Consider the following 25579-nt stretch of genomic DNA (forward strand, 5'->3'; position numbering starts at 1 on the left):
TCTTACCTTTTGCTGTAACTGTACTCCACCCAGGATCTGGATTCTCCTCAGTTTCCTTTTGGAGGTTGACCAACTTCTCAACCTGTGATTTAACACATCTGGTTGTATCATGCCCAAAAGCTACACAATGATCACATTTTGCTGGGAGACCCTGATATTCTACTTTAACTACAATTGTATCCCCTCCACAGCTAACATTAAACATAGCTGGTAGTGTAGATGATGCATCTATTTCACAACACACTCTGGCAAAAGAGACTCTACTACATTTCTCAGTGAGGTTGTCCATAAACAAAGGAACTCCCACAGCACTAGCTATGCGGCTAAGTCCATCACTATCCCAATATTCCATAGGCACATTAAAAAGTCTAACCCAAACAGGGACTTTGGTAGCTTTCTCCTTTGTAGCAGACACACAATTCAGAAAATTAGGATGCTTAGACCAAAAGTCAAAGTATTTGAAAGGTTTTTTAAAAGAGGTTTTGGTCTCACTAATATTAACAATAGCAGGAGAGTGGTCAGAAATTCCAGATGGTAGAAAAGAAGAACTAGACTCAGGGTATAGGACCAGCCAGTCCTCATTAATTAACACCCTATCAATTTTAGTAGCAATATAGTCACCAGCACCTCTCTTATTAGCCCACGTAAATTGACAACCACCATAAGAGAGGTCAGTCAATTCAGATGAGTTAATATATGTGTTAAATTCTTCATTCTCATTAGACCAAACCGAAGAACCCCCTATTTTTTCCTGTCGATATCTTATGGCATTGAAATCACCCAGGAAAATGCAAGGGGAATTGGACTTAACATGGGAGATGCGAACCATTTTTTCAAAAAAGGTTTTCCTCATAGTATGTTTATTATCAGCATAGACAAATGTTGCAAAAAAACTGGCTTTAGTTGCAAGAACCAAGATTTCTTCCAAGAAGCTACAGAAGATACATCGAAGCACGAGTCTTCACGACCTCAGGGTGATGGAGATCGTGGGTTAGCGGGTTTGAAAATGGTAAATCAGAGAAGATCTGTGGAAACGAAGGGGGCTATACCAGATTCTGGGGGGGGTCGTCCTAGTCTTATCACTGAGTCAACTCAGCTGATCACGAGTTCAACGAATCTTCCGTCCGGAGCAACGATTGACGAGGGTAATCCCTTCTTGACTCCGGTGGGTCAAGGTACTAACCCTAGATGGTCTGAGTAAGTGGAAGAGGAACATAATAGGTTTCGGGATCTCCCTAACAGTCTCGATGTAGCCAGGAATCGAGGAGAGGGCAAACAAAAGGTGAATCCAAGGGAGGCAGAGAAGATTACAGATACTGAAGTCCCGTTGGTGGACCATGGTTACAACCCTAATCCCCAAGGAGGGCGTGGGAGGGGAGGAGGTAGTTATCGAGGAGTGAGAGGAGGGCGTGGTGGAGCGGGGAGCAGCAGATTTATGGAGGAAGGGAGACCTGCACAACAACGGACATGGGCTAATGTAGCTGCATCGTCAAGGTCGAGTGTTAAACTCAGGTATATCCCTCCTTCATCTGTTGATGATGCGATAGTCGTGCATATGCCTCCTAGATCTGAGCCACTTGACAAATGGGACTCCTCCCTTATTGGTTACTTTGTTGATAAGGGAGTGGGGTATAACTATCTGCGTAATAGTGCCTTTGGGCTTTGGAAGTCTAAAGGATTAAAGGAAGTTCAAACAAATGGGGATGGGTTTATGTTTTTTATTTTTGATTCCCCAGAAAGCTGTAGAGAAGTGCTTGAAGGGGGGCCTTGGTATATTGGAGGCTACCTTCTTATTCTCAAGCAGTGGAAGAGAATGATGAAGTTGGCAAAAGAGAAGTTTACCAAAATTCCAATTTGGGTAAAATTCTTCAACATTCCAATGGAGTACTGGGACCCCGACGGGTTTAGTAGAATAGCAAGTGCAATTGGTAATCCCCTCTTTCTGGATCAGCTCACGGCTAGGGGTAGCAGACTGGCTTTCGCTAGAGTTTGTATTGAAATCGAGGCAACTTCCAAATTGCCTACTTATTTCCAGATCTGGTGTGATGATGAAGCTGTCTTAATCCGTGTAGAATACCAAGGCCTTCCTGCTATATGCCAACACTGTCAGATTTTTGGGCATGAGACTGCTAAGTGTGTTTTAACCCAGGTTGCCCACTTGATCTCTTTACAAAAAAACACTGAGGAGCAAACTACGGAGTTGGTAGATGAGTGGACAACTGTTACAGCTAAAGGTAAAAGAAAGGTGGGGGAACCAGAACCAACTCTCAGCCCCGTCTTGGAGGAGGAAACAGATCCTATCAACATGATGGAGGAGTTGGCTCCTAACCTAGTGGTAGAGGAGGCTCCTCAACCTTTCCAAGCAGTGGTGGATCTCTCAGAAAGTTCGGAGGAGACTAATGCAGTGATGGACCCGGCTAAAGAAATGGACAAGTTTACAGAAAAAGTTATGGAAATCATGAAGCTGGTTATTCCTCAGACAGCTGAGCACATGGAGTCAGTGATCGCTGAAGTCAAGTTGGCAAGGGAAATAAAAAAAGCTTCTACTCACCAAGTAGCTAATCAGATGAGTGGTAAGTCCTCTGGCAAAGGTACCAGCAGCCAGAGGAGGAAGAAAAGGTAACCCAGGTTGTAGTTGGTTGTGGTTTGGCTTTTGTTGAGTCTCGTTTTTTTTTTTTTTTTTGTATCCCAATGACTGTTAAAATTGCTTTTTGGAATGTTAGAGGGTTGAATGACCCTTCTAAACATAAGGAAATTAAAAATTTGGTTCTCAATGAAAATATCAATGTCATGGGTGTTTTGGAGACTAAGATCAAACAAGTTAATGAAAATAAAATTTGTTCCAAGTGTTTTGGTGATTGGTCTTTTTTGTCTAACTCCCAACCAACTGTAACTGGTAGGGTGTGGGTGTGTTGGAATAATGTTATTTGTAATGTCCAATTGATTTCTATGTCTAACCAACATATTTTTTGCAAGATAACAGAGTTGGCTACAAATGATGATTTTTTTGCAACTTTTGTTTATACTGAAAATAAACACAATTTAAGACTTCCTCTTTTTGAGAGTTTGGCTCAGATCTCCCGGTCTAAATCCAAATCCCCCAGTATTTTTTTGGGTGATTTCAATGCTATTAGAATTCGTCAGGAAAAAGTTGGGGGGTCTTCAAACTGGTTTTCTGAGCATGAGGCGTTTAAATGAGTCTGAATTGGCTGATCTTTCCTATGGGGGATGCCAGTTCACTTGGTCTAACAAAAGGTGTGGTGGTGAATATATAGCCACGAAAATTGATAGGGTGTTAATCAATGAGGCTTGGTTAGACAAATTTCCAGAGTCTACTGCATTCTTCCTCCCTTCAAGGGTCTCTGATCACTCCCCTGCTGTGGTCAACACCTCTATTGCTAAGACCTCTTTCAAAAAGCCTTTTAAGTTCTTTGATTGTTGGTCTAAACATCCGGAGTTTATCTCTACTGTGTCCTCTACTTGGAATCAATATATTAGAGGTGTCCCTATGTTTCGGGTGTATCAAAAACTGTGGCAACTCAAGGTCAAACTCAAACTCTTAAACAAAAAGGACTTTAGCGATATATCGCTCCGTGTTCAAGCATCTAAGACCAATTTGGACCTTCTCCAATTTAAATTAGATAAGGACCCGTTGAATTTTGTGCTTCAAGGTTAGGAGAGGGAGGAGCATAAGAAGTATTTAGACCTTAGCCAGGTGGAAGAGAATCTTGCCGTTCAGAAATCTAGAATCCAATGGCTCGGGCTTGGGGATAGGAATAGTAGCTTCTTTTTTAGAACTGTCAAAAGTAATATAAATAGGGGGAAGATTCTGAGTGTTGATATGGGTAATGGCCTTAGATCCACTGAAAGTGGTGACATTCACAATGCTTTCATTCAGTACTTCACTAATCTTTTTGGTTCCCCTTTTGAGGATGAGTATCATGGCTTTGAGAGAATCAGATCTCTGGTGCATTCCAAGGTCTCTGATGATCAATCTGCTATGCTGAGTAGGCCTGTTACTGATGGTGAAATTAACGAGGTCTTTTGGTCCCTCAAGGCTAATAAGGCCCCTGGCCCTGATGGCTACTCAGCGGGCTTCTTTAAGAGCTCTTGGGATATTGTGGGTAAGGAGGTGACTACTGCTATAAGGTCTTTCTTTGAGTCTGGCAAGCTTCTCACGGAAGTCAATAGCACTATCATTGCCCTTATCCCCAAGATTCCCAATCCCATGAAGGTGGGTGATTACAGACCCATTTCATGTTGTAACACTATTTATAAATGTATTGCCAAAATCATAGCGAATAGAGTTAAGCATGTGTTGCCGAGTTTGATTGATCCTGTTCAATATGCTTTTGTTCCTGGTAGAAGGATCTCGGATAATATATTTCTGTCCCAAGAGATCATGAGAGGTTACCATAGAGACTCCAAGGTCCCTAGATGTGCTATGAAAGTGGACATCATGAAAGCCTATGACAATGTTAGATGGGAGTTTATCCTTGATATCCTCAAAGCTATGGACTTCCCTCTAAATATGATTAATTGGATCAAGGCGTGTATGACCAGTCCCTCTTTCTCTATTTGCATTAATGGTAGTCTTCATGGGTACTTCAAAGGTGCCAGAGGGCTTAGACAGGGAGACCCTATGTCCCCTTACCTGTTTGTGCTAGCTATGGAAATTCTTGCTAGAATCCTTGCTGAAAAAGCCAAGAGTCCTATGTTTAAGTTCCATTGGAGGTGCGATAAGACCAAAATTGTGAACCTTTGTTTTGCTGATGATCTGATGATTTTCAGTAAAGGTGATCCTGGGACTGTGAACCTTATTTTGCAAGGATTGGATGAATTCAGAAGGCTATCAGGCCTTACTCCGAGTCCTAACAAGAGTAATATTTTCTTCTCTGGCTGTAACAGGCACCTCAGAGAGGAGATTCTTCATATTGCTAAGTTCAATGAGGGGACTCTCCCGGTTAAATACTTTGGAGTTCCTTTGATTACCACTAAGCTCAAGGCTTTTGATTGCCAAATTCTGATCGATAGGATAACGAAGCGTATTAGGAGTTGGACTAATAAACTTCTATCCTATGCGGGTAGAGCTCAACTCATTCAAACCATCCTCTTTTCGATGCAAGTGTATTGGTCCTCTATGTTCATCCTTCCTAGAAAGGTTATTAGAGATATTGAGAGCCTGCTTAGAGCCTTTCTTTGGTCTGGGTCTGACTTGAAGAAGCATAGTGCTAAGATTGCTTGGAGCTCTATATGTAAACCCAAGAATGAGGGGGGTTTGGGTTTCAAAGACATGGGTATTTGGAATAAGGCTGCTGTAGCTAAACATGTTTGGTTCCTCTTCTCTGGTGGAGAGGGCTCTATGTGGTGCCAATGGGTCAAGTCCTACTTACTCAAAGGTAGGAGTTTCTGGTATGTTAAAGTCCCTAGTGACCCCTCATGGGTCTGGAGGAAAATCCTGAAGCTTAGACATCTCCTTCTCCCCCTTATTAAACTTAAAATTGGTAATGGGGAGCAAGCTTTTCTATGGTTTGATAACTGGCATCCCTTTGGACCATTGTGGAGCAGGTTTGGGCCCAGAATTGCCTATGATTCTGGTCTTGACTGTAACTCTAAAGTTAGCTCCATCATCTCTAGTGGTGCTTGGAAGTGGCCTTTCCCTAATTCTTGGGAGATCCGAGAGTGGATTGCATCTACTCCCACCACTTTTAAACCCTCTGTGAACACTCAGGATTGTCCTTGGTGGAGTCTTACTGGTGATGGGCTTTTCACTATTCAGTCTACTTGGGACTGCTGGAGGGATAAGGGTCCTAAAGTCTCTTGGAGTAAATTGCTCTGGGGGCATCCCTATATTCCTAGGGTTAGCTTCATTGTTTGGTTGGCTATTCATGAGAGATTGAACACTAGGGATAGATTGCAGGTGTTTGGGCTTGTTACTCACCCTAGTTGTCCCCTCTGCAATGATTCTACGGAGAGTCATTCACATCTTTTCTTTAGGTGTGCCTATTCATCACAGATCTGGGCTGCTATTCAGGGTAAATGTAATGTGAGTTGGCCTAACCTCAACTGGGCTGACAATGTTGAGCTGGCTGTGACTTCTACTAAAGGTAGATCTCTGAAGTCTGCTATTACTAAGTTGTCCTTTATGTGTACGGTGTATCACATCTAGAGGGAGAGGAATAGTAGAGTTTTTAGTCAAACTAGTATTCCTGCTGAGATTGTCACCAAACAAATTATCCAAATGGTGAGGGGTAGGATTATTTCTTTGAGTAATGTGATGTTGTCTACAGGTGATAGCTGGTACTTGTCACAATGGAATCTGCCAACAACAATCATGAGTTTGCCTATTGCTGGAAGAGGCACGAGGGATGTGAGATCACCTATATTTTGAGGGTTGAGTGAAAGTAGCATATAGTGAGTGTTTCTTAAATGGTTATTATTTTGCAGGTACAGTTGACAATCAGATTCTTTATGCTGTTTAATCTAAGGAATGGACAGGTCAAGACTCATTGTGGGTTGAGTGAAGTGAGCCAGTACATTATACACTCTAAATGTGGGTTGAGAGATGTGAGTAGTACCAAAGCTGGCTTTCTAATGAGTTTGTATATATGTTGTATATTTTCTATTTTGCAGGACAGGGATGCTCTTTCAACTCAGCTACTATTCCAGATGGAATCTATATCTGTGAGTTGTGGGTTGAGTGATGTGAGACACTATATGGAGAGGAGAGACATATTTTATTGTGGGCCGAGTGTAGTGAGAATTTATATAATTTATGTTCTTTTTTTGCTCCTATTTGATCATAAAAACAGTTTCAACTTCTATATGTGGCTGTCTTTGGTTCATGATTATAGTTCTATGTACAGGGGGAGTTTCTGTGACATCAAGCTGTGCAAATCTGGAAGATGCAGTTTTGTTTCCAAAATGTTTTACTGGTGGTGGAGAGGTGGCAGCATTTTGCGCCCTTCTTGGTGGCTTCGTGATGATTGGAATTCCTTTTCGGCGATGGCAGCTAAATGCGCCTTGTCTAGAATCCTCAAAAAGTCAAAGAATTGGTCTTCTTATGGCTGTATAAATTATTTTGTGTCCTCTTGGTGTTTTGTTTTTGGTTGTAATTTGTACACTTCCTGGTTGTTTGTAGTCCATTTAGCTAGTGTGTGGGCCCCATTTTGGGCTGTTTATTTTATTTTTTATGTTGTTTGGACTTGCTCGTTGCCTTTCATGGTGGCCTTGTGCAGGCCCCCTGTTTATCATGGACATGGCGCCTGAACAGGTTTTATGCGGTCTGTTTTGTTTGTAAGTCTGTTCGATTGGGTTCTTGTGATGTAGCTTGGTTGCTGCTCCTTTTGGTGTTTTTGTTGTAGTAGTGGTAGGGCCTGGGGTATGCCCCTTGTATTCGTGTAAGTTTTGTTTTGTTTTATTTATTCTTATTCACCCAAAAAAAAAAAGAACCAAGATTTCACAAAAAATGTGTTGGTTAGACATCGAACACAGTTTGACATCACAAATCTCACTGTTCCAACACACCCACACCCTACCAGTTTCAGTTGGTTGGGAGTTAGACAAAAAAGACCAATTACCAAAACAATTATTAAATTTTTTTTTTTTCATTACTTTGGCTGATTTTGGTCTCCAAAACACCAATGACATGGATATCTTCATTAAGCACAAATTTTTTAAGTTCTTTATGTTTAGAGGGGTCATTTAACCCTCTAACATTCCAAGAAGCAATTTTAAAAGTCATTGGAAACAAAAACAAAAAGAACATCCCACAACCAACTGAAACAGCAGTTACTTCTTCTTCTTCCTCTGACTGCTATTACCTTTGCTAGAGGATTTGCTACCTTGATCATGCTTAGCCTTAAGGGCTTGAGCAACCCCTGATGAACTCACCGTAGCTGGCATGGTATCAGCAATCACTGCCTCCAAAAGTTCTGCAGCCTGCGAGAGCACCACTTTAGTCAGTTCCATAACACTGTCATGGAACATAGTAACTTCTTTCCTTGGTGTCTCTAACTCCTCCTCTGATGAGCTCACTGCCACAGCTGGGATAGGACTTTCCACTACGGGAATGGTTGTTGTAGGAGCAATAGGCACCAGAGGAGGGACATCCACATTTTCATCCGGATCCCCCACTTTCCTTTTCCCTTTGGCTTGGACAATAGTCCATTCCTCTTCTGGCACCTCAATTGCTTCCTCAGAGTTCTTTTGGAGAGCAATTAGGTGAGCCACCTGTTTAGATACACACTTCTGAGTTTCGTGTCCAAAAATTTGGCAGTGTTGGCAGATGGAAGGCAAGCCGTAGTATTCAACACGGATCAGAACTGCTTCCTCATCACAGCGAATCTGAAAATAGGTAGGTAGTTTGGAGGTAGCCTCTAGCTGTGAGTTGATCCATGCAAAGAGGACTACCAATAGCACTAGCAATTCTACTAAGCCCATCTGGATCCCAATACTCCAATGGAATGTTGAAAAACTTAACCCAAACCGGAATCTTGGTAGATTTTCCTTGGCTAGCTTCATCATCCTTTTCCATTGTTTTAAGATGAGTAAATAACCACCAATATACCACGGCCCCTCTTCAAGCACCTCCCTGCAGCATTCCGGGGAATCAAAAATAAAGAACATAAAGCCATCCCCGTTGGTTAATACTTCCTTGAGGCCTTTGTTTTTCCACAACCCAAAGGCACTATTACGAAGGTAATTATAGCCAACACCCTTATCTATGAAATAGCCTACCAAACATGAGTCCCATTTCTCCAAAGGGTCGGATCTCCGAGGCATATTAACCAAAACAACATCATCAATTTGAGTAGGGGGATATACCTTAGTTTGATGTTGGATCGAGTTGATGCAGAAGCCACGTTGGCCCATGACCTCTGCTGAGGCTGATTAGGCCCCGCATCATTCGAGGATCTCCTACCTCCATTACCCCCTCGACCCCCTCTTGCCCCACGGTAACTTCCTCCGCCCCTTCCTCGACCATCAAACTGGTTAGGAACATTCACATTAGGAATTTCAGGATTATTACCCACATGTATGACATCGAGAACTGGTCGACTCCTCCCTTCTCCTCTGATTCTTGTAACATCAAGGCAATCTGGAAGATTTTGGAATCTGTAGTCTTCGTTGTCAACACTTTCGGACCACCTAGGGTTAGAGATCTGACCTATCGGAGTCGAAGGGACGACGTCTCCACCTACCTTCTCTGAAGTTAGGGACTATTATTACCAAGCTTGCATTTACTTGTACTGTGTACCAGTTATGGGTTGCTAGGAATAATAGAGTGTTTAGTAAAGATATAGTCCCTGAAGAGGTTGTTATAAAGTGTATTGTGGATATGGTTAGATTCAGGGTAATGCATATTACCAATTTGAAGACTAACCATAATGACAGATGGTATCTTAGCTCATGGAAATTGCCTCATACTATGCTGAAGCTTGCTGCTGTTGATGTAAGGAATAAGAGTTCATAAAATGTGGGTTGAGTGAAGGTTAGAAACTACATTGTGGGGTTTCCTAATGTTTGTTATTCATATAGGTGCTTGGAGTCCTGGAAAGTCGATTGTTGAGTGTATGCCAATCAATCTGAGGGTTGAGTTTCGTGTGAGGAATAAACACTCCATATCCCCCCCACATTACTAGCCACATTGAGAGGAACTAACAAGCTTTTATATATTCTCTGTATCTTTTCTTTTGCGGGTGTATGGAGCTTTGTTTTTCCGAGTGATGTGAGCATAGATACTTGTGGGTTGAGTGTAGTGAGCAAATATATGTGTGATGTTTAAATGTTTCATGTTTCTGAGTCTCGCAAAGTACTCTGTTCATGATTATTTAATTCTGTTTGGTCTTTGCTGGATTACAAGGTCTACTATAATGTGTAGAATCTGTTTGGGTTACATGGTTTAGCAGCAGTTCTTGGACGGTGCTGCATGGTTTGTTCTTCAGTTTGGGTTGACTCGCAGCTCGAAGCTGGATATGATTGTGTTGATGGCTGCTATATGCGCCTCGTGTGTGAAGATTGACTTTCCATTATGTTTGTTTTCTTTAGAGTGTGTTGGTATTTTTGCCTACCCGTGTGGGATGTACACGGGTGTCCGTGATTTTCTGTTTCCATCCGACTTTTTGCTACTTAGATATCGGGTGTGTTCATGTTCCTCATTACATTTTCATGCGACACATGAACACACTTTGGTTACTTCCTATTATGTATGGTTTATTTAGTTTAGTTTTTGTCTTATTTTATTTATTTTGTCCAGATAGATATGGTTTGGTCGTCAGTCTTTTTGGGTAATTCTGGAATGGCTTAGTCTTCTTGTTTTTCCTGTGCTTTGGTTAGGGCCTGAGGTATGCCCCTTGTCGTGGTGCAAGTTTTTTGTCTTTTATTTTATGACTTTTTTTTTGGGTGAATAAGAAATAAATAAAACAGAAAGATTTACAAGAATACAAGGGGCATACCCCAGGCCCTAACAACAGAACAACAACACGAGCCTCGGCCCAAAGCCACCGAAGCCCAAGAAAACACAATACAGAAAAAACACTAAACCAAGCCTAGGAGCTACATCCGAAAATTAAGAAAAAAAATTAAGAGAGCCAATTGAATACTAGCCAAACGATCTGTACAGAGGCCATATCCTATGATGGATAGGGACTTTGTACAAACGACAAAGCCAGCAGCCAAAAAACATCACCACTTCAACAAAACCCCTACACAACCCGTAGGGATAGGCACTATCACAACAACAAACCTCCCTACACAACCCGTAGGGATAGGTACCTGTAACAAAATAGATATCATACAAAAATAACAACCCAAAAGGAACCGTAGAGATGAGCCAAGAGAGGCCCATCCTACCGAAGTTGCTCAAAAATCGATTACACGATACACCAAAATGCACATAAAGCCTCCTACACAACCCGTAGGAGTGGGCAAACTGCACAGTAAAATTATTAACAAATAACAGGAAAGACCACTGATTAGCTCTCACTTGTAGCATAGCAAGGCGCTTGAAGCAGCCATCACGTTAGAGACGTACACAACTTATAAGAGCAATGGGTTAGAGTGAGAAGCTCCTCCTTCTCTCTAGAAACTTCGTTTCTAGGGTTTGCATTCAATTCTTCATTGAGCTGCGGGGTATTTACTGATATGGAAACAAACGAATTGGTATCTGGTACTTTGGGTTCCGTAAGTAATAAATTGAGTATACTAACCGATGAGAGAGTAAATGCGATAAGTGGTTTGAGTGAATCTTATGGTGTGCATAGCCCTAAGAGTTTACAGCTATCTGGAGAAGAGTTAGAGACTTTGGTGGTGCTTGCAAGTAAGTGCGAGAAGAAAGAGCGAGGGGTCACGGCGGAATCTATCCAAGAGATTTCCGATCGGCTTGCAGCGATCAAGGCGAGATCTGCTATGGAAGAGAACACCCAGACTAGTCGTCCTTACCTTACATCTATTCTCGCAGATGTATCAACACCGTTATCCCAAGGGGCTAAATGGTCGGATAGGGTGGAGGAAGAACAACGATCAAAGCTTCTGGATCTCCCAGATAGTGTCGAGGTTGCTAAAAATCGTGTTCTTGCGCATCAAATCGCCTCAATGGGTGTTTCGATTGGGAAACCAACGATCCCCCCTGTTGTTTCGGAAGATATGGAGATTCTTGATCTGGTTTCACAAGATCTGGATCTTCATGTGGGTGTAGAGGGGAGATCTAGAGAGATTGCAAGTCAACATGATCTTGGGTCAGATGAATCAGGTTCGAACCCTAGGGGGTCTGAAGGTAACTCCCGTGGTGGGCTTCAATATCGGGGTCGTGGGGCAAATACCAACTACCGGGGTGGCCGTGGAGGTAGAGGGCAGAACAGAACTACCGAGGTGAGATCGTGGGCAAATGTGGCCTCTGCCTCAGTCAGGTCAGAGGTTTGTCTCAAATATTATCCTCCTAAAATGGAGAATGATAAACTTGTTGTTGAAATGCCTCCTTATTCCCCCATGGTTAAATGGGAAGCTTGCTTGGTTGGGTATTTCATTGATAAAAACCTTCCGTATACCCTAATCAAGAATAATGCTCTCAATATGTGGAAGAATAAGGGGCTTGTAGAGATTCTGAAGAATGATGATGGTTTTATATTTTTTATGTTTGAAAATCGGGACTGTTGTATTGATGTGCTAGAAGGGGGGCCGTGGTATGTGGGAGGTTTTCTTCTTATCCTTAAACAGTGGCATCGCATGATGAAACTGTCTAAGGAAGACAAGAAAACTATTCCTGTATGGGTGAAATTTTTCAACGTGCCTCTGGAATACTGGGATGGGGATGGTTTAAGTAGGGTTGCGAGTGCAGTGGGGGTCCCATTATTTATGGATCAACTTACATCATCTGGAAGCCGTATCTCTTTTGCTAGAGTATGTGTGGACATCCCAGCAGATTCTGCTTTCCCTGATAGCTTTGCTCTTACAAATGGCGATGACTCTATCAATATCCATGTGGAATACCAAGGAGTTCCATCTAGATGCTTGCATTGTCATGTGTTTGGGCATGACACAAAGACCTGCCTATCTGCTCAAGTGGAAAAACTTGTTGAATTACAGAAGAATACTGAAGAAAGGGTTGAATCTGATGGGGGCTGGGTAAAAGTTAAGGATAAGGGAAAAAGGAAAGTTGGTGACCATTTATCTCCTATTCAGGATGTCCAGGTTGAAGAGACAAGCTCAACTGCATCAAAGGGTCACGGTGTGGTGGCTGAACCTCAGCCTGATCATACTGAGTTTGAACAAACTGTTACCACTGCTACTGTTCAGATAGCTGCATTCCAGCCTGAGGGTGTGGACCATCCCGCAGCAGCAGATTTTATTAGCAGCATTGAGCATGGGGGAACAGAGGCAGAAAGAGCTTCTTCCGTGGAAAAGCAGGGTGGACAAGAGACAGAAAGGCCTAAATCACCGGAAATACTTGGAGGAAAGGGTGTTAGTGGGAAAAATGTGGGCAGTTCCACCAAGAGCAGGTCCTCTGGCAGAAACTCAGGAAGCCAGAGGAAGAAAAAGAGGTAATTTTGTGTGTATTTTTGTGGTGATCTGGTTGTGTCCCGACTTTTTGTTGTGTTAATCATGTCTATAAATCTTTCTTGTTGGAATGTTAGAGGGTTTAATCACCCTTCAAAACATAAAGAAGTCATTGATTTTGTGAAAAAAGAAGATATTAAAATTATGGGGGTTTTGGAGACAAAAATTAAACTGGAAAATGAAGCTAAAATTTTTGAACAAAGCTTTAAAAACTGGAAATTGTTGTCCAACGCACAACCAGATCTGCCAGCTAGAATTTGGATTTGTTGGGACCCAAACTTTTGTGATATTTTGGTGGTTCAACAGTCAAACCAATTCATTTTTGTTAAGGTGACTGTTTTTGAAAGCGACCTCAGTTTTTTTGCTACTTTTGTTTATGCAGAAAATAAGCATGAGTTGAGACTTCCTTTTTTTTGTGATGTAAAAAAAATTGCTATCAACCATGCTAGTCATCCATCTGTCTTCCTTGGAGACTTTAATGCTGTTCGGTTTTCGTATGAAAAAATGGGGGGCAAGGAGGGCTGGAATAGTGAAAATGGTGTTTTTAATAATCTCATTTTGGATTCTGAGTTGGAAGATTTGTGTTATACTGGGTGTCAATTTACTTGGTCTAACAAGAGGGGGGGTGGAAATTTTATTACCTCTAAAATTGATAGGGTTCTTGTTAATGAGAGGTGGCTTACTGTTTATCCTAACTCGCATGCTCTCTTTTTGCCTCCTGGAGTCTCTGATCATTCTCCTGTGATTGTGAATTTTGGTTCTAGTGCTGTTAAGCTTAATAAGCCCTTTAAGTTCTTTGATTTTTGGGCCGACCATGTTGAGTTTCTTCCTAAAGTGTATGATGTGTGGCGTAAGTATGTCAGGGGCTCTCCTATGTTTAGGGTCTGTCAAAAGCTTAAATCTCTGAAACCTATTTTAAAAGCTTTGAACAAAAAGGAGTACAGCGAGATTTCTACCAGAGTTGGGGTGGCTAAGGATCAGTTACTTAATTCTCAGAGTAAGCTTGATAAAGATCCGATGAACTTAACCCTTCAAGAGGAGGAAAGGAATGCCTATGGTAGATATGTGGACCTCAGTAAAGCCGAGGAAAGTCTTGCCCATCAGAAATCCCGGGTCCAATGGCTAGGTTTAGGGGACAGGAACTCCAAATTCTTCTTTAGAACTGTTAAGGGGAATGTGAATAGGGGGCGGATTCATAGTGTTGTCCTTCCTGATGGGGTTAGAGTGACTAAAAGTGATGAGGTCCATAAATCCTTTGTGGACTCTTTCACTAGTTTATTTGGGAAGCCTTTTACTGACCAGTACAATGGGCATGATAGGATTAGTAATCTCATCACCAAAAAAGTGTCTGAAGCTCAGTATCATATCCTTTCTCGGGAAGTTACTGTGAAAGAAATCACTGATGCTTTTCGATCCCTTAAAGCAAACAAGGCCCCCGGCCCTGATGGGTTTTCTGCTGGCTTCTTTCTGAAAGCTTGGGATATTGTGGGTAGAGAGGTTGTTGAAGCTATCCAATCTTTTTTTACTTCGGGGGAACTCCTTCAGGAAATGAATAGTACCACCATTGCTCTTATTCCTAAGATCCCCAATGCTGAAAGAGTGGGAGATTTTCGTCCTATCTCGTGTTGTAATACTTTGTATAAGTGTATCTCTAAGATCATTGCTGACAGAATTAAAGTTGTTCTCCATGATCTTATTGATCCTGTGCAATCAGCTTTTGTCCCTGGGAGGAGAATTTCTGATAATATCTTTCTTTCACAAGAACTTATGAGGGGCTATCATAGGTCTTCTCCTTCTCCCAGGTGTGCCATGAAAGTGGATATTATGAAAGCCTATGATAATGTTAGATGGGAGTTTGTTCTAGATGTTCTTAGTGCTATGGGGTTCCCCCCTAATATCATTCTTTGGATAAAAGCTTGCATGACTAGCCCTACATATTCCATTTGTATTAATGGGCAAGGAGACCCCATGTCTCCGTATCTTTTTGTCATTGTTATGGAGATCCTCTCTAGGATTTTGGCTGAGAAGGCCTCTCACCCTGACTTCAAATTTCATTGGCGGTGTGAGAAAACAAAGATTGTTAATTTGTGCTTTGCAGATGATTTGATGATGTTCTGTAAGGGGGATGTGTTCACTGTTCAGTCTATCAAAATGGGCTTAGAGGAATTTGAAAGCTTATCTGGGTTGTCCCCTAGCCCTAATAAGAGCCACATCTTCTTCTCGGGCTGTGAAACGAAAATGAGGGATGAGATCCTTCGGGTTTGTAATTTTAGCGAAGGTGCTTTGCCTGTGAGGTACTTAGGGGTTCCTTTAGTCTCTACTAAACTCAAAGCTGCTGATTGTGATCAGCTTGTGGAGCGTATCACTAAGAGAATTAAAAGTTGGACTAATAAGTGCCTTACCTATGCTGGTAGAGGCCAGTTGATCCAATCTGTCCTTTTTTCTATGCAAGTGTACTGGACTTCGTTGTTTATTCTTCCTAAGAAGGTCATCCGTTCTTTAGAGAGTCTTTTTAGAGCTTTTTTCTGGTCCGGGTGTGATCTGAAGAAGTATGGGGCTAAGGTGTCTTGGGATAGAATGTGCTCCCCTAAAAATGAAGGGGGCTTGGGGTTTAAATCTCTCCAAGTGTGGAACAAAGCTGCTATTGCTAAACATGTCTGGTTCCTTTTTTCTGGGGGTGACCAATCTATGTGGTGTCTCTGGATTAGATCGTATATCCTCAAGGGTAGAAGTTTTTGGAGGGTTAGGGTGCCAAATGACCCCTCCTGGGTTTGGAGGAAAATTCTTTCTCTTAGGCCCATTATTTACCCTTTAATCAAACATAGGGTGGGTGATGGTTCTAGGGTCTTTCTATGGTTTGATAATTGGCACCCTATGGGTTCTTTGTGGGATAGTTTTGGGCCCAGAATTGCCCATGATTCTGCTTTGGGTATTGATGCTAAGGTTAGCGAGATTGTGGCAGGTACTACTTGGAAATGGCCTTTCCCATCTTCGTGGGAGATAATGGACCTCATTTCTAGTACTCCTCCCACTCTCCTCCCTTCGGGTGGGCCTGATGATGTGAGCTGGAGCCCTACTGCTAATGGTAAGTTCACTATTCAGTCCACGTGGCATGTTTTGAGGACCCATTTTGTTCCTGTGATCTGGTCTAAGCTCCTTTGGGGCCCTCATAATATCCCCAAAGTGAGTTTTGTGGTGTGGATGGCTATCCTTTGCAGATTGAACACTGGGGATAGGTTAAAAATTTTTGGTGTGACCCAGACTAGTGAGTGTGTTTTCTGCCAGCACTTTTGTGAAGATCACAATCATCTCTTCTTTGAGTGTCCATTCTCTGATAGAGTGTGGACCTGCATAAAAGGTAAGATGAATGTTAATTGGCCATCAATTCCTTGGGGTGACTTGGTTCAGCTTATTGCAACATCTGTAAAAGGGAAATCTCTAGGGACTATTATTACCAAGCTTGCATTCACATGTACTGTGTACCAGTTATGGATTGCTAGGAATAATAGAGTCTTTGGTAAGGATATGGTCCCTGAAGAAGTGGTCATAAAGCATATTATGGACATGGTTAGATTCAGGGTTATGTACATAAACAATCTGAAGCCTCACCATACTGATAGATGGTACTTGACTTCGTGGAAGATTCCTCATACTGTGCTGAAACATGCCGAACCTGCTGTGAGGGATGTGATTTCACAAAATGTGGGTTGAGTGAAAGTAAGCAAATACATTGTGGGGTTTCCTAATGTTTGCTATTGATATAGGTTTGCGGCTAATTGGGAAGGAGCAACTTGAGTGTGTGCCATTTTTTTATGAGGGTTGAGTATAGTGTGAGGAACAAATTTAATCCTAACCCACAATCACTAGCCATATTGAGAGGAGCTAACATGTTTATTTTGAATATTCTCTGTATATCTATTTTGCAGGTGTGTGGAGCATCGTTCTTGAGTGATGAGAGTATATATATTTGTGGGTTGAGTGATGAGAGCATATATATGTGTGTTGTTACAAGTAATATGCCCCTGTCTTATGAGTGCTATCGGTTTGGGGATTGGCTAATCCTGTCTTGGTATTTGATTTTGACAGGGTTTATTATAATGTCTAACCACTGTTTTCGGTGTATGGAGTGGCATCAGTGTACCCGTATTGATGCTGCCTGTTTCGGTGATCAACCTGGGTTAGTGAAAGCTGCGGAAGTGTCTATGATCGTGTTGATGGCTGCTGAAGGCGCCTCTGTGTTTGAAGAAAGCTGTGGAATTGCCTGTTATGCATTGTTTGGACGGTGCTGCATGGGTTGCTGGATATGATTGTGTTGATGGCTGCAAGATGCGCCTCGTGTGTGAAGATTTAATTTCTTTTATGTTTGTCTTCTTTAAGAGTATGTTTGGTACTTTGCCTACCCGTGTGGGGTGTACACGGATGTTCTATGTTTCCTTCCGACTTTTTTGCTACTTAGATATCGGGTGTGTTCATGTCCCTCATTGCTTTTTCATGCGGCACATGAACACACTTTGGTTCCTTCCTATTTTGTATGTCTGCTTTATTTTAGTTTCTGCTTTTTGTTAATTTGTCTAGTTTGATAATGGTTCGGTGTTAGTCTTTCTGGGTAATTTCTGGATTGGCTTAGGTTCTGTTTTCTTTTGGTTCTTGTATAGTGCTTGGTTAGGGCCTGGGGTATGCCCCTTGTCGTGGTGTAAGTTTTTTGTCTTTTATTTTATGACTTATCCACCCAAAAACAAAAAAAAGCAGCCATCACCATGGTACATACACACCCTGCCAACTGCCACCCGAACCTATGCAGCAATCAGCCAACACTCCTCCACTGCATGAGATAAAAACACTGTCAACAGCCTCAGGTAACTACGGATTAAGGAATCACCACACCTCCGCACCACGACGTAAACCACCAGCCATGGGTTGAAAGTACCACATCTGTAATGAAGATCATAGAGCAGCAGAAATAATAAGCACACTGTATAGGACCTCCCCACACTCGGCCCACAATAAAGCATGTCATTCCACTCCATATAGAACCTCACATCACTTGACCCACACCTTACAAGATTTCTCAAAAGAAAAAGATGGACAGTATACTTAAAAGCTCCATAAACCTGCACAAAATATATATAATATATAATAAATGTTAGAGCAAAACATGTATACTGTCTCTCATCACTCAACCCACAGTGGTTATTCACCCAAAAAAAAAAAAAACCCACAGTGGCAGAAAATATTTTGCTTGCTCACATCACTCAACCCTCCAATCAGCCACTTCAATGATATAGGATTCATCATAACCTGCTAAGGAAGGAAAGAACCTACAAAAAGAACACCCAATTAGTAAAACCACACAGTATGTGCTCACCATCACTCGACCCTAATTGTAGGTGAACTTACACCACTCATTCTCCTGCCATCTGCAATAGCATTGGTCGGCTGCATGATTTTGTAGGGTAGATTCCATTTCTCCAAAAACCAATGATCACCTGCAGAAGGTTTAATATTTTCCAAAGAAAGGAGCCTACCCCTAACCATTTGGATAATAGAGTTAGTAACAACCTCTTCAGGTTTGTGGACCTTACTAAAGATTTTATTTTATGACTTATCCACCAAAAAAAAAAAAGAGAACTTACTGAGTAATTGTAACTTAACAACATTAGTTTAACTTAAACACCTCATTTAAGGTTTTCGATATCTCCTAAGTGTTCAATTCTCAAGTCCAAAAGGTTGAATTTGTGTTCCGTTTGATTTTCTTCCAATTTCTCTTTCTTTTCTCTAACTTTCTTGTCTAGCTCTCAAGAATATAGTTTCTCCTTGACTTTCTCTGTGCTTCTCCATCCTTCTCTCTTTCGTTCTAGGAACTAATTAGCTTGGGCCCCTAATTGTTTCATTAAGTGGCCAGGTTGAAATCAAACTAATCTTGCTTAGCCTCTAAGAAAACGAATTTATGGGGTAACTGTAGCTTAAAGATATTAGTTCAATTTAAACATCCCATTTGAGGTTTTCAAAATCACCCAAGTGTTCAATTCTCAAGTCCAAAAGGATCAATTTGAATTCCCTGTAATTTTCTTCGTATTTCTCTTTCGTTTTCTCTAACTTTGTCTTCTAGCTCTCAAGAAGAAAGTTTCTCTCTAACTTTATCTGTGCTTCTCCATGCTTCTTCATTCTGTTCTAGTAACTAATTAGCTTGGGTCCCGTAAATGTTTCATTCGCTTAAGTGGCCAAGTTTAACTCAACCTAATCTTGCATAGCCACTGAGCAATAGAATTTACTGAATATTTGTAGCTTAACGATATCAGTTTAACATAAACACCACATTTATGGTTTCTTAAATCATCTAAGTGTTAAATTCTCAAGCCCAGAAGGATGAATTTGAATGAATTCCCTTTGACTTTCTTCCAATTCCTCTTTCTTTTCTCTTATACTTTTCTCTTCTGGCTCTCAAAGCAGAAAGTTTCTATCTTTCTTTGTGCCTCTCCATCATTCTCTCCTCATTTAAGTCTTTCGAAATCACTTAAGCGTTTAATTCTCAAGTCTAAAACGATGAATTTGAATTCCCTTTAATTTTCTTCCTATTTCTCTTTCTTTTCTTTTAACTTTCTCGTATAGCTCTCAAGAAGATAGTTTTCTCTCCAACTTTCTCTGTGCTTCTCCACCCTTCTATCTTTTGTTCTAGGAAACTAATTCGCTTGGGACCCTAACTGTTCCATTAGCTTAAGTGGCCAAGTTTAACTCCAACAAATCTTGCTTAGCATCTAAGAAAAAGGATTTACTGTGTAATTGCCACTTAACGATATTAGTTAAACATAAGCACTGCATTTAAGGTTTCCCAAATTCCCCAACTGTTCAATTCTCATGCCTAAAAGGACGAATGTGAATTCCCTATGACTTTTTTTCCCGTTTCTCTTTCTTTTCTCTAACTATTTCTTCTATCTCTCAAGAAAAAAGTTTCTCTCTAACTTTCTCTGTGCTTCTCCGTCCTTCTCTTTTTTGTTCTAGGAACTAATTAGCTTGGGCCCCTAATTGTTCCATTAGTTTAAGTGGCCAAGTTTAACTCAAACTAATCTTGCTTAGCCTCTAAAAAAGAGAATTTACTGAGTAACTGTAGCTGAACGATATTCGTTTAACTTAAACACCTCATTTATGATTTTTTTTTTGGATAAGTAAGTCATAAAATAAAGACAGTAAATGTACAAGTTTACAAGGGGCATACCCCAGGTACGCCCAACAACAAATAAAGACGAACAAAAAACACCACAAATTACCACTGGACATCCTACAACATATAATCACACTCGCAAAAAGTGAAAGAACAACAGAAAAAATAGAACCCCACTTTGCTCATATATCCTAAATTTTCCCAAGTAACCCCTACTATCAAAGATAATAGATGGGAACTTGGGGTGGATATATGGGCAAGTAAACAAAAACACACCACAGACTCAAGAACATAACAAACAAACACACAATACAAATGTAACAAACTAAACACCCAACAAGACCAATCGATAATGATAACTGTCCCCGCTTGCTCCCAGTCTCTACTTCGGATGAAAGCATGGAATCTAATAAGCATCTCGCTTCTCAGAGCCGTGACATCCTAGCCACTCAACCAAAGCTATGACGAAGGAAAATATCTATCCCATGAAAGATCCTGGCTGATCACATGAAGCCTGCATAGTCAATCACCATAATCAACGGTCTTGAGAAGTTTAGTGAAAAAGCAATAGCCCCGCTGCAACAAACCAATACATAGCCAACAAAACATGAGAGCAATCATCACATCCCCCAGTCCCTTCCGTGGTAGATCACAAGCCTCAAGCCCCACGGCAGTGTCCCCTTCACTCCATGTCAGGCGTGGCAATACAATCAATTAGGATGGGTCACATGAAGACAAGAAGCGACCAGCAAACTGGTAGCTAGCCTCCCGCTCATCTCCCAGTCTCTAACTCGGCTAGTTATCGAATTCCCCAAAGCAGTGACTCCCCAATCACTCTTGGTGGAGATGGCTCAAAACCACCCTAATATCGAGTCACATGAGGATCACACAATCAATCATCATGAAATAACTGACTACAAAAGGTCCGCTGCATTGTGGCTAATCAAAAATTAAAGGCCCACCAATTTCCAAAACAAAACCACTCACCCACTTGGATTTATCAACAACAAAGAAGCACAGCCCAGGCAAAATGTTGTCCACACAAGAGCCAATCAAAATCCAATTAACTCACCATACATCTCCCAGTTCCAGCAATGGCAAAATTCCACACCTCAATTCCCCATGGCAGTGTCCCCCTCACTCCACACCAGAAGAGGTCAGAGAACTGCTCTAAGCCAAATCACATGAATATGTACGGATCAATAACCAAAAACCAAATGTAGTAGACAGCAAACTTCATGGACTAAACAAATTTCTAATTTACCTTAATTGGCCGTGGACCATAAAAACAATGGAGGCCACGGACAGCACACACTTGCACTAATCAAAATCGCACGGTATTGAAGAAACCCACGGAGCTATGCATCAAAAAACCTTTACAAACCAATTACAGCACAAGCCCAAAGAACCCACTGATTTGAAATCCAAAGACCCACTAAGAAGTCCACCGTGGGCCCACCCACACCATCAAAACCAATTAAAAAAAAAATAACCACCGTGGGCCCACCCACTCCAACTCAAAACCACGGCCACACCATCAAAACCAACTTAAAAATAACCACCGTGGGCCCTACCACTTGCAAAGGCCATTTTTCCGTCCTTAAATGATGGACCCACGTGACAATCCATACTACTCCTCCAGCTCACTTTTGTGGCTTTACCAACAATGTGTAGTGGCGGGCCCCATCTCCAAACAAGCCACTATACAACCTCATTGCTGGGTAATAAACAATATCAAACTTGGCTGGCCCCACCATAAATCAAGATCACCAAACCAAACCATGTGCTTGTTTTGAAACCCAAAACCGTGGGCCAAAATTCACTCACGTGTAACTCCACTAAAACTTCTGATGGCCACCAAACAAACTTGCTGTGCCAGGTGAGAACCCACTTTGCCGAATATATATAACTATATATATTAACAAATATCACGATAGAGTGAAGTACATCAGCACCATACGCTTTTCTTTACATCACATCCCACACTTACAGCTGCCAAAAAACGGCGGGAAAGCTGGACTCCATTACCAACTTCCACCACACACGCGCAGCTGTAACGTGTGTAGCCACTCATCACTTTCAACACGTTCCTTGCCCACCCAAACAGCCATGGATGGGCACTCACACCAAGTTTTTAGAACCACGGTGAACGACGCCGGAAGCCGTAGTACACAACTCAGAAATAAACACCGGTGACAGCCCAACAGCAACACGGGTTACCAACACGGAGCTAACAGAAATAAACACCCCTTGCACCACGAGTTACCATCACGGAGCTCAGTGTATGAACTCCAACAGCAACACAAACACCGGTGACAGCCCAGAAATCACTTGAACCACTAAGGTAGAAACTCTGCGCTTGCCTCCAAACTTCAGGCCATGCGTGAACCCAACACAACCAATCGGACAAAACACTGTCCAGAAACGGAACAAGCAACAAACCCTCCTAAATCTGGACAAAAAAATATGACCAGATTCAGTAACAACAACCAGCACCACCCAAACCAGACTAATAATCTGATAAGGGAACCTCAAGACTCCATGGGTAAATCCACCCAAAAAAAGACTCCATGGGTAACAACGGAGAGAGCTTTCTCTCTCTAGAAACTAGTGAGAGAAGCTCTCAACCTAATCCCCCTCATTTATGATTTTCGAAATCACCTAAGTGTTCAATTCTCAACTTCAAAAGGATGAATGTGAATTCCCTTTGATTTTCTTCCTACTTCTCTTTCTTTTCTCTAACTTTCTCTTCTTCTAGCTCTCAAGAAAAAAGTCTCCCTCTAACTTCCTCTGTGCTTCCCCGTCCTTCTCTCTTTCGTTCAAGGAACTAATCAGCTTGGGACCCTAATTGTTCCATTGGCTTAAGTGGCAAAGTTTAAGTCAAACTAATCTTGCTTAGCCATAAAGACAGAGAATTTACTGAGTAATTATCGATACTAGTTTGACTTAAGCACGTCATTTAAGCTTTTCCAAGTCACCTAAGTGTTCAATTCTCAAATCCAAAAGGATGAATTTGAATTCCCATTGATTTTCTTCCTCTTTCTGTTTCTTTTCTTTAACTGTCTCTTCTAGCTCTCAAGAAAAAGGTTTCTCTCTAACTTCTCGGCGCTTCTCCATCCTTCTCTCTTTTTTGTTCGAGAAACTAATTAGCCTCGGCCCCCCTAATTGTTTCATTTATTCAAGTGGCGAAGTTTAAATCAAACTAATCTTGCTTAGCCTCTAACAAAGAGAATTTACTGAGTGATTGTAACTTAATTTATTCACCCAAATATTGTAACTTAACAACCATTAGTTTAACTTGAACGATTAAGGTTTTCGAAATCTCCTAAGTGTTCAATTCTCATGTGCAAAAGGTTGAATTTGAATTCCGCTTGATTTTCTTCCTATTTCCCTTTTTTTTCTCTAACTTTATTGTCTAGCTCTCAAGAAGATAGTTTCTCTCTAACTTTCTCTGTGCTTCTCCATCCTTCTCTCTTTCATTCTAGGAACTAATTAGCTTGGGCCCCTTAATTGTTTCATTTGTTCAAGTGGCGAAGTTAATATCAAACTAATCTTGCTTAGCCTCTAACAAAGAGAACTTACTGGGGCCCCCACAATATCCCTAAAGTGAGTTTTGTGGTTTGGATGGCGATTCTGGGCAGACTGAACACTGGGGACAGGTTGCACCTTTTTGGTGTGACACAATCTGCTGTATGTGTATTTTGTCAGTACCATGATGAAGACCATAACCACCTTTTCTTTGAGTGTCCATTCTCGGAACGGGTGTGGTCTTGTATTAAAGGTAAAATAAATGTTGATTGGCCATCCCTCCTTTGGGATGATTTGGTCCAGGTCATTGCTAAATCTGTGAAAGGGAATTCCTTAGGGACTATTATTACCAAGCTTGCATTTACTTGTACTGTGTACCAGTTATGGGTTGTTAGGAATAATAGAGTGTTTAGTAAAAGATATGTGGTCCCTGAAGAGGTTGTTATAAAGTGTATTGTGGATATGGTTAGATTCAGGGTAATGCATATTACCAATTTAAAGTCTAACCATAATGACAGATGGTATCTTAGCTCATGGAAATTGCCTCATACTATGCTGAAGCTTGCTGCTGCTGATGTGAGGAATAAGAGTTCATAAAATGTGGGTTGAGTGAAGGTTAGAAACTACATTGTGGGGTTTCCTAATGTTTGTTATTCATATAGGTGCTTGGAGTCCTGGAAAGCCGATTGTTGAGTGTATGCCAATCAATCTGAGGGTTGAGTTTCGTGTGAGGAATAAACACTCCATATCCCCCACATTACTAGCCACATTGAGAGGAACTAACAAGCTTTTATATATTCTCTGTATTTTTCTTTTGTGGGTGTATGGAGCTTTGTTTTTTGCGAGTGATGTGAGCGTAGATACTTGTGGGTTGAGTGTAGTGAGCAATTATATGTGTGATGTTAAATGCTTCATGTTTCTGAGTCTCGCAAAGTACTCTGTTAATGATTATTTAATTCTGTTCGGTCTTTGCTGGATTACAAGGTCTACTATAATGTGTAGAATCTGTTTGGGTTTCATGGTTTAGCAGCAGTTCTTGGACGGTGTTGCATGGTTTGTTCTTCAGTTCGGGTTGACTCAAAGCTCGAAGCTGGATATGATTGTGTTGATGGCTGCTATATGTGCCTCGTGTGTGAAGATTGACTTTCCATTATGTTTGTTTTCTTTAGAGTGTGTTGGTATTTTTGCCTACCCGTGTGGGGATGTACACGGGTGTCCGTGATTTTCTGTTTCCATCCGACTTTTTGCTACTTAGATATCGGGTGTGTTCATGTTCCTCATTACATTTTCATGCGGCACATGAACACACTTTGGTTACTTCCTATTATGTATGGTTTATTTAGTTTAGTTTTTGGCTTATTTTATTTATTTTGTCCAGATAGATATGGTTTGGTCGTCAGTCTTTCTGGGTAATTCTGGAATGGCTTAGTCTTTTTGTTTTTCCTTTGGTTCTTGTATAGTGCTTTGGTTAGGGCCTGGGGTATGCCCCTTGTCGTGGTGTAAGTTTTTTGTCTTTTATTTTATGACTTATCCACCCAAAAAAAAAGAGAACTTGCTGAGTAATTGTAACTTAACAACATTAGTTTAACTTAAACACCTCATTTAAGGTTTTCGATATCTCCTAAGTGTTCAATTCTCAAGTCCAAATGGTTGAATTTGTGTTCCGTTTGATTTTCTTCCAATTTCTCTTTCTTTTCTCTAACTTTCTTGTCTAGCTCTCAAGGAGATAGTTTCTCCCTGACTTTCTCTGTGCTTCTCCATCCTTCTCTCTTTCGTTCTAGGAGCTAATTAGCTTGGGCCCTAATTGTTTCATTAGCTTAAGTGGCCAGGTTAAAA

At 41.3% G+C, this 25579-nt stretch overlaps 3 protein-coding genes across 3 annotated transcripts; all 3 read left to right on the plus strand.

The window, feature by feature from the left end:
* Window positions 1-856: 856 nt before the first annotated feature.
* LOC145818060 (uncharacterized) lies at window positions 857-3676 on the plus strand. Its single transcript, XM_082912779.1, has 4 exons — window positions 857-1197; window positions 1243-2619; window positions 2724-2861; window positions 3145-3676. Exons 1-4 carry the CDS (start codon window positions 857-859, stop codon window positions 3674-3676), a joined length of 2388 nt encoding a protein of 795 aa, XP_082768905.1.
* A 7469-nt stretch (window positions 3677-11145) lies between these two features.
* Window positions 11146-17363, plus strand: LOC145818230 (uncharacterized). Its single transcript, XM_082912882.1, has 4 exons — window positions 11146-13040; window positions 13134-16758; window positions 16983-17013; window positions 17143-17363. The coding sequence occupies exons 1-4, from the start codon at window positions 11146-11148 to the stop codon at window positions 17361-17363; spliced, it is 5772 nt and encodes a 1923-aa protein (XP_082769008.1).
* Window positions 17364-23839: 6476 nt separating this feature from the next.
* LOC145818290 (uncharacterized) lies at window positions 23840-24340 on the plus strand. Its single transcript, XM_082912908.1, has one exon. It carries the CDS (start codon window positions 23840-23842, stop codon window positions 24338-24340), a length of 501 nt encoding a protein of 166 aa, XP_082769034.1.
* The last annotated feature ends 1239 nt before the right edge of the window (window positions 24341-25579 follow it).

This window comes from Camellia sinensis, chromosome 1 (assembly GCF_055761805.1).
Source record: "Camellia sinensis isolate YWXY chromosome 1, ASM5576180v1, whole genome shotgun sequence".
NCBI lineage: Eukaryota > Viridiplantae > Streptophyta > Magnoliopsida > Ericales > Theaceae > Camellia > Camellia sinensis.